General features: G+C 46.5%; 1 protein-coding gene across 1 annotated transcript; it reads left to right on the forward strand.

The window, feature by feature from the left end:
• The first annotated feature begins 4,616 nt into the window (after window positions 1–4,616).
• On the forward strand, window positions 4,617–9,216 carry LOC133148329 (uncharacterized protein K02A2.6-like). Its single transcript, XM_061271431.1, has one exon. It carries the CDS (start codon window positions 4,994–4,996, stop codon window positions 8,987–8,989), a length of 3,996 nt encoding a protein of 1,331 aa, XP_061127415.1. The 5' UTR covers window positions 4,617–4,993; the 3' UTR covers window positions 8,990–9,216.
• Window positions 9,217–9,543: the final 327 nt, after the last annotated feature.

Consider the following 9,543-nt stretch of genomic DNA (forward strand, 5'->3'; position numbering starts at 1 on the left):
AATGCGATTTAAGCAATAAAATTAAAAATGCTTATAAAACATAAACCAAACTTTGGAGGTGGTCATTTCTTCATGCGCAGTGATAAACTCGGCACTCTAAAGCACCCGAGAGCGTTTTTTTCGATGCCAACCTAACCAGAGTGACGGGAGCGGCACAATTCAGAAAAAGCGCTCAGCTCGCCGAGAAAATGCGATTTAAGCAATAAAATTAAAAATGCTTATAAAACATAAACCAAACGTTGGAGGTGGTCATTTCTTCATGCGCAGTGATAAACTCGGCACTCTAAAGCACCCGAGAGCGTTTTTTTCGATGCCAACCTAACCAGAGTGACGGGAGCGGCACAATTCAGAAAAAGCGCACAGCTCGCCGAGAAAATGCGATTTAAGCAATAAAATTAAAAATGCTTATAAAACATAAACCAAACGTTGGAGGTGGTCATTTCTTCATGCGCAGTGAATCACTCGGCACTCTAAAGCACCCGAGAGCGTTTTTTTCGATGCCAACCTAACCAGAGTGACGGGAGCGGCACAATTCAGAAAAAGTGCTCAGCTCGCCGAGAAAATGCGATTTAAGCAATAAAATTAAAAATGCTTATTAAACATAAACCAAACGTTGGAGGTGGTCATTTCTTCATGCGCAGTGATAAACTCGGCACTCTAAAGCACCCGAGAGCGTTTTTTTCGATGCCAACCTAACCAGAGTGACGGGAGCGGCACAATTCAGAAAAAGTGCTCAGCTCGCCGAGAAAATGCGATTTAAGCAATAAAACTAAAAATGCTTATAAAACATAAACCAAACGTTGGAGGTGGTCATTTCTTCATGCGCAGTGAATAACTCGGCACTCTAAAGCACCCGAGAGCGTTTTTTTCGATGCCAACCTAACCAGAGTGACGGGAGCGGCACAATTCAGAAAAAGCGCTCAGCTCGCCGAGAAAATGCGATTTAAGCAATAAAATTAAAAATGCTTATAAAACATAAACCAAACGTTGGAGGTGGTCATTTCTTCATGCGCAGTGATAAACTCGGCACTCTAAAGCACCCGAGAGCGTTTTTTTCGATGCCAACCTAACCAGAGTGACGGGAGCGGCACAATTCAGAAAAAGTGCTCAGCTCGCCGAGAAAATGCGATTTAAGCAATAAAATTAAAAATGCTTATTAAACATAAACCAAACGTTGGAGGTGGTCATTTCTTCATGCGCAGTGAATAACTCGGCACTCTAAAGCACCCGATAGCGTTTTTTTCGATGCCAACCTAACCAGAGTGACGGGAGCGGCACAATTCAGAAAAAGCGCTCAGCTCGCCGAGAAAATGCGATTTAAGCAATAAAATTAAAAATGCTTATAAAACATAAACCAAACGTTGGAGGTGGTCATTTCTTCATGCACAGTGATAAACTCGGCACTCTAAAGCACCCGAGAGCGTTTTTTTCGATGCCAACCTAACCAGAGTGACGGGAGCGGCACAATTCAGAAAAAGTGCTCAGCTCGCCGAGAAAATGCGATTTAAGCAATAAAATTAAAAATGCTTATAAAACAGAAACCAAACGTTGGAGGTGGTCATTTCTTAATGCGCAGTAATAAACTCGGCCATCTAAAGCACCCGAGAGCGTTTTTTTCGATGCCAACCTAACCAGAGTGACGGGAGCGGCACAATTCAGAAAAAGTGCTCAGCTCGCCGAGAAAATGCGATTTAAGCAATAAAATTAAAAATGCTTATAAAACATAAACCAAACGTTGGAGGTGGTCATTTCTTATTGCGCAGTGATAAACTCGGCACTCTAAAGCACCCGAGAGCGTTTTTTTCGATGCCAACCTAACCAGAGTTACGGGAGCGGCACAATTCAGAAAAAGCGCTCAGCTCGCCGAGAAAATGCGATTTAAGCAATAAAATTAAAAATGCTTATAAAACATAAACCAAACGTTGGAGGTGGTCATTTCTTCATGCGCAGTGATAAACTCGGCACTCTTAAGCACCCGAGAGCGTTTTTTTCGATGCCAACCTAACCAGAGTGACGGGAGCGGCACAATTCAGAAAAAGCGCTCAGCTCGCCGAGAAAATGCGATTTAAGCAATAAAATTAAAAATGCTTATAAAACATAAACCAAACGTTGGAGGTGGTAATTTCTTCATGCGCAGTGATAAACTCGGCACTCTAAAGCACCCGAGAGCGTTTTTTTCGATGCCAACCTAACCAGAGTGACGGGAGCGGCACAATTCAGAAAAAGTGCTCAGCTCGCCGAGAAAATGCGATTTAAGCAATAAAATTAAAAATGCTTATAAAACATAAACCAAACGTTGGAGGTGGTCATTTCTTCATGCGCAGTGAATAACTCGGCACTCTAAAGCACCCGAGAGCGTTTTTTTCGATGCCAACCTAACCAGAGTGACGGGAGCGGCACAATTCAGAAAAAGTGCTCAGCTCGCCGAGAAAATGCGATTTAAGCAATAAAATTAAAAATGCTTATAAAACATAAACCAAACGTTGGAGGTGGTCATTTCTTAATGCGCAGTAATAAACTCGGCACTCTAAAGCACCCGAGAGCGTTTTTTTCGATGCCAACCTAACCAGAGTGACGGGAGAGGCACAATTCAGAAAAAGTGCTCAGCTCGCCGAGAAAATGCGATTTAAGCAATAAAATTTAAAATGCTTATAAAACATAAACCAAACGTTGGAGGTGGTCATTTCTTCATGCGCAGTGATAAACTCGGCACTCTAAAGCACCCGAGAGCGTTTTTTTCGATGCCAACCTAACCAGAGTTACGGGAGCGGCACAATTCAGAAAAAGTGCTCAGCTCGCCGAGAAAATGCGATTTAAGCAATAAAATTAAAAATGCTTATAAAACATAAACCAAACGTTGGAGGTGGTCATTTCTTCATGCGCAGTGATAAACTCGGCACTCTAAAGCACCCGAGAGCGTTTTTTTCGATGCCAACCTAACCAGAGTGACGGGAGCGGCACAATTCAGAAAAAGCGCTCAGCTCGCCGAGAAAATGCGATTTAAGCAATAAAATTAAAAATGCTTATAAAACATAAACCAAACGTTGGAGGTGGTAATTTCTTCATGCGCAGTGATAAACTCGGCACTCTAAAGCACCCGAGAGCGTTTTTTTCGATGCCAACCTAACCAGAGTGACGGGAGCGGCACAATTCAGAAAAAGTGCTCAGCTCGCCGAGAAAATGCGATTTAAGCAATAAAATTAAAAATGCTTATAAAACATAAACCAAACGTTGGAGGTGGTCATTTCTTCATGCGCAGTGAATAACTCGGCACTCTAAAGCACCCGAGAGCGTTTTTTTCGATGCCAACCTAACCAGAGTGACGGGAGCGGCACAATTCAGAAAAAGTGCTCTGCTCGCCGAGAAAATGCGATTTAAGCAATAAAACTAAAAATGCTTATAAAACATAAACCAAACGTTGGAGGTGGTCATTTCTTCATGCGCAGTGAATAACTCGGCACTCTAAAGCACCCGAGAGCGTTTTTTTCGATGCCAACCTAACCAGAGTGACGGGAGCGGCACAATTCAGAAAAAGTGCTCAGCTCGCCGAGAAAATGCGATTTAAGCAATAAAATTAAAAATGCTTATAAAACATAAACCAAACGTTGGAGGTGGTCATTTCTTCATGCGCAGTGATAAACTCGGCACTCTAAAGCACCCGAGAGGGTTTTTTTCGATGCCAACCTAACCAGAGTGACGGGAGCGGCACAATTCAGAAAAAGTGCTCAGCTCGCCGAGAAAATGCGATTTAAGCAATAAAACTAAAAATGCTTATAAAACATAAACCAAACGTTGGAGGTGGTCATTTCTTCATGCGCAGTGAATAACTCGGCACTCGAAAGCACCCGAGAGCGTTTTTTTCGATGCCAACCTAACCAGAGTGACGGGAGCGGCACAATTCAGAAAAAGTGCTCAGCTCGCCGAGAAAATGCGATTTAAGCAATAAAATTAAAAATGCTTATAAAACATAAACCAAACGTTGGAGGTGGTCATTTCTTCATGCGCAGTGATAAACTCGGCACTCTAAAGCACCCGAGAGCGTTTTTTTCGATGCCAACCTAACCAGAGTGACGGGAGCGGCACAATTCAGAAAAAGTGCTCAGCTCGCCGAGAAAATGCGATTTAAGCAATAAAATTAAAAATGCTTATAAAACATAAACCAAACGTTGGAGGTGGTCATTTCTTCATGCGCAGTGAATAACTCGGCACTCTAAAGCACCCGAAAGCGTTTTTTTCGATGCCAACCTAACCAGAGTGACGGGAGCGGCACAATTCAGAAAAAGTGCTCAGCTCGCCGAGAAAATGCGATTTAAGCAATAAAATTAAAAATGCTTATAAAACATAAACCAAACGTTGGAGGTGGTCATTTCTTCATGCGCAGTGATAAACTCGGCACTCTAAAGCACCCGAGAGCGTTTTTTTCGATGCCAACCTAACCAGAGTGACGGGAGCGGCACAATTCAGAAAAAGTGCTCAGCTCGCCGAGAAAATGCGATTTAAGCAATAAAATTAAAAATGCTTATAAAACATAAACCAAACGTTGGAGGTGGTCATTTCTTCATGCGCAGTGAATAACTCGGCACTCTAAAGCACCCGAAAGCGTTTTTTTCGATGCCAACTGTTGTATATTTTGGGCTAACGCATGTTCCGTAGGGGGAAAACTCCGGGAGTGGGAGGGGCAGCTTCGGGGACGTTTAGTGTTGTGATGTACGGCCTGTGAACGGACGGTGTTGAAGAAATAAAGCAGTATTCATCACGTCGTTGCCCGAACCTTCCTTGCTACCTCAGAACCCGGAAAGTAGTAAGGACATAACAAAACTGGCGACGAGGACGTCTGGACTGACGCGTGTTGGCCGGATTCGTCTCGACGGGTGGAGTGGATTGGTGGACTGTGGCAACGTCGTGAGTAGTGTGGCGAAGAAAAAAAAGAAGAGTGGCCTGCTGAGGGGAGACGTCTGTAGGGCAAGCAGTGCCATACAAACAGGAACTTGTAATGGCCGGAATGATTGGCTCAATTGGTCCCTTTGACGAAAGTGTTGAACGATGGGGCTCGTATACTGAGCGTTTCGATTACTTCGCCATGGCTAATGATATAAAGGAGGAGAAGCTGGTGCCCACGTTTTTGAGTGTAATGGGGCCGAAAACGTTTACCTTGCTACGTGACCTACTGCAACCAGAAGAGCCCGGCAGTAAAACATACCGAGAAATAGTGGATGTACTGGCAAACCATCTTTCACCGAAACCCCTGGTAATCGCAGAAAGATTCCGATTTCACAGACGCAGCCAAGAAGAGGGCGAGTCGGTCACCCAGTTTGTGGCGGGCCTACGCAAGCTGGCTGAACACTGTGAGTTCCGGGATGTGTTAAATGACACTTTGAGAGACAGGCTGGTATGTGGACTTAGGAACGAGGCAGCACAGAAGAGATTACTCACAGAAAGTGACTTGACTTTGGAGAAGGCCATTAACATCAGTGTAACAATGGAAATGGCGAAAAAGGAGGCCCAGCAACTAAGTGCTACAGAAAGAGTGCACCAACTCAACAATGATAAACCGAACGCGCAAGGGCCATGTTTTCGCTGTGGTAGATCTGGACATCTTGCATCAACGTGCTGGTGCAAAGAGATGGACTGTCGTAACTGTGGAAAAAAAGGGCACATAGAGCGGGCGTGCCGAAGTAAACAGGACATGGACAAAAGTTCAAGGGCTGGGAACAGAAGTGACAATATGAAATATAAACAAAAAAGGCATGTGCGCACCGTTTGCCATGATGATGGAAGAAATAGTGATTCTTCGGAGGAAGAAGTGCCTGTAAATACTATACGAGCGATGAATGTAGGTGAGAGCTCAGATGGCTACTGGGCTGTACCCAAGTTGGAGGGACATGTGGTGAAAATGCAGATAGACACAGGATCAAAGGCATCACTAGTGTCACACAAGATCTACAGGAAACTCATGAGGCACCTTCCACTACGTCCATCAGACACAGTGTTTAAGGCATATACGGGACATCGAGTGCACATGGAAGGGATGACGGATGTGACTGTTCAGTACCATGGGCGGACAAAAAGGCTTCCCCTTTATGTGACCAAGGGAAATCATCCTGCCATAATGGGGCGTACATGGCTACAGGGAATCCGGCTGGACTGGCAAGCGATAAGGAAACTGTCACACCGTTCCTCTCCGCTACAAGAAATACTCGAGAAACACGAAGAGGTTTTCCGTGATGAATTAGGCAGCATGAAAGATATAACCGTTAAGTTACATGTCAAACCTGGTAGCAAGCCTGTGTTTATGAAAGCTAGACCAGTACCATACGCCATCCGATCCAAGGTAGAAGCTGACTTGGACGCCCTGGTCAAGAATGGGGTTTTGGAGCCGGTGACCATCAGTGAGTGGGCCACACCCATCGTTCCCGTACCAAAAAAAGATGGGGGAATTCGGACCTGTGGAGATTTCAAGGTAACACTTAACCCGGTGTTAGCAGCAGAGCAATATCCACTTCCCCTAATTGATGACTTGTTTGCTGGACTGAGTGGGGGACAAAAATTCAGTAAGGTAGATCTCAGTCAGGCTTACCTACAAATGCATGTAGAAAAAGAGTCACGTGAAATGTTGACCATTAACACACACAAGGGTCTCTTCAGATACTGCAGACTGCCGTTCGGCATCACGTCAGCCCCGGCACTTTTTCAGCGAGCGATGGATCAGATCCTTAGTGGGTTGCCTGGGGTACAGTGCTACCTTGACGATATCCTGTGCACTGGATCTACCGATGACGAGCACCTGCGCAACTTGGATGCTACCCTTCAAAGGCTGAAGGCCTACGGCTTAAGAGTCCGTAAGGACAAATGTGACTTCTTCAAGCCATCTGTGGAATATCTGGGGCATGTGATCGATGCAGAAGGACTGCACACTGCACCATCAAAAGTGGCAGCTGTCGTGGACGCGCCCCCACCCCAAAACATCAGCCAGCTACGATCTTTCTTAGGTCTGCTGAACTATTACGGACGCTTCATCTCCAATCTGTCATCACTGCTTCAACCCCTGCACGAACTGTTACGCCGAGACAAACCGTGGAAGTGGACAGCCAGCTGTCAGGAGGCTTTTGAAAAGGCTAAAGGAGCGCTGACTACGTCCAAGGTCCTGACGCACTTCAACCCATCACTTCCACTGCAGCTCGCCTGTGACGCCTCTCCTTACGGAGTAGGGGCGATTCTCTCTCATGTCCTGCCGGGTGGTGAGGAAAAGCCAATCGCTTTTGCATCGAGGACATTGAACAAAACAGAGTCTAACTATGCTCAACTGGAACGAGAGGCACTGAGCATTGTTTTTGGAGTTAGGAAATTCCATCAATACTTATATGGGAGGAAGTTTACGCTCCTGACGGACCATCGGCCCCTCACCACCATCCTCGGTCCGCACACTGGAATACCGTCTCTTGCTGCATGCCGACTGCAGAGGTGGGCTTTGTTGTTGTCGGCGCATGCATATGACATCAGGTATCGAAAATCAGACTTCCACTGCAATGCGGATGGCTTGTCCCGATTGCCCTTGCCTGTCACAAGGCCGGAGTCGGACACGGTGGACCTTTTCTACTTCAGGGAGGTGGAGAGAGCACCTGTCTCTGCAGTGCAGGTAAAAAGGGAAACTCGGAATGACCCGGAGTTATCTGCGGTCGTGGACATTGTCGTTAAGGGTCGATCTGCTGGCGATAATGCGAGTCTGAAGCCTTTCCTCGGGAGGAGATTGCAACTGTCTGTCCAGTCTGGGTGTCTACTCTGGGGTAGGAGGGTGGTCATACCACGGTCACTTCGCTCAAAAGTGCTGCAGCAACTGCATTCGGGACACAGCGGAATAGTCCGAATGAAAGAAATAGCGAGAAGCTATTTTTGGTGGCCGAACATGGATCAACAAATTGAAGAGTTGGCCAAAAGCTGTCCATCATGCCACCGAGTCAGGAACAATCCTCCACTAGCGCCTCTTCACCCCTGGGAATTCCCACAAGGACCATGGCACCGGGTGCACATTGATTTTGCGGGACCAGTGGAGGACAGGATGTTCCTTATTGCTGTGGATGCACACAGCAAATGGCCAGAGGTGGCTATCATGAGATCAACCACTGCAGAAAAGACTATCGAAAAGTTAGGGGAACTGTTTAGTCGGTTTGGATCTCCTGCCCAGCTAGTCTCTGACAATGGACCCCAATTTGTCTCACAAGAAATGGCAGTGTTCCTGCAAGCTAACGGTGTCCAACACATTAAGTCGGCCCCCTACCACCCCGCAACAAATGGGCTTGCTGAGAGATTTGTTCAAACCATGAAGCATGCCTTGAAAACATCACAAGGACAAGGAACACTACATCAGAGATTGCACCACTTCTTACTAACCTATCGGAACAGTCCGCATGCCACCACCAAGACATCTCCTGCTAGCCTGATGCTAAAGAGAGACCTGCGCACCACGTTTGACCTCTTGAAGCCCTCAGCAGTGAAGGACATTGTCCAAGGTCAGCAGGAAAAACAGGTTAGGTGCAGAGGACAGGAGGGCAAAGGAAGAGTTTTCAAGCCAGGAGACTCTGTGTTGGCAAGGAACTACCGTGGCGAACCAAAGTGGATTCCTGCCACTGTTATTGCGCAAACGGGACCAGTATCTTATACTGTCCAAACATCTGATGGTGTATGGAGAAGACATGTTGATCAACTCCTGCAGACTCAGTTAGGGCCAGCAGAGCTGTCCCTCAAAGATCTTCCTGATAGCTCTGCCCACGTCAAAACGCCGGTTCCCATACCCTCCCAAGTGCAGGACTCAATCACACTCGCGCCACCAGTCCCAGCTGAGGATGCGCATGAGACAGAGACTCTGACTTCTCCCTTTGCAGAAGCTCCTGCAACAAGTTCACCATTGGTCGACCGTGGAGCTGATCCTGTGCCCCCAGATAGGAGATATCCTATCAGAGAGCGGCGAGCTCCTGCGCGCTTGGACTTATAGGTTCGCGGTTGACCCGAGTTATGGGGATGTTTAGTTCTAGGTGCGTAATTCCGTGTTGTTCATGCATGTTCATTGTAAGGGGGGAGGAGATGTTGTATATTTTGGGCTAACGCATGTTCCGTAGGGGGAAAACTCCGGGAGTGGGAGGGGCAGCTTCGGGGACGTTTAGTGTTGTGATGTACGGCCTGTGAACGGACGGTGTTGAAGAAATAAAGCAGTATTCATCACGTCGTTGCCCGAACCTTCCTTGCTACCTCAGAACCCGGAAAGTAGTAAGGACATAACACCAACCTAACCAGAGTGACGGGAGCGGCACAATTCAGAAAAAGTGCTCAGCTCGCCGAGAAAATGCGATTTAAGCAATAAAATTAAAAATGCTTATAAAACATAAACCAAACGTTGGAGGTGGTCATTTCTTCATGCGCAGTGATAAACTCGGCACTCTAAAGCACCCGAGAGCGTTTTTTTCGATGCCAACCTAACCAGAGTGACGGGAGCGGCACAATTCAGAAAAAGCGCTCAGCTCGCCGAGAAAATGCGATTTAAGCAATAAA

Source organism: Syngnathus typhle, unplaced genomic scaffold (assembly GCF_033458585.1).
Source record: "Syngnathus typhle isolate RoL2023-S1 ecotype Sweden unplaced genomic scaffold, RoL_Styp_1.0 HiC_scaffold_74, whole genome shotgun sequence".
Taxonomy (NCBI): domain Eukaryota; kingdom Metazoa; phylum Chordata; class Actinopteri; order Syngnathiformes; family Syngnathidae; genus Syngnathus; species Syngnathus typhle.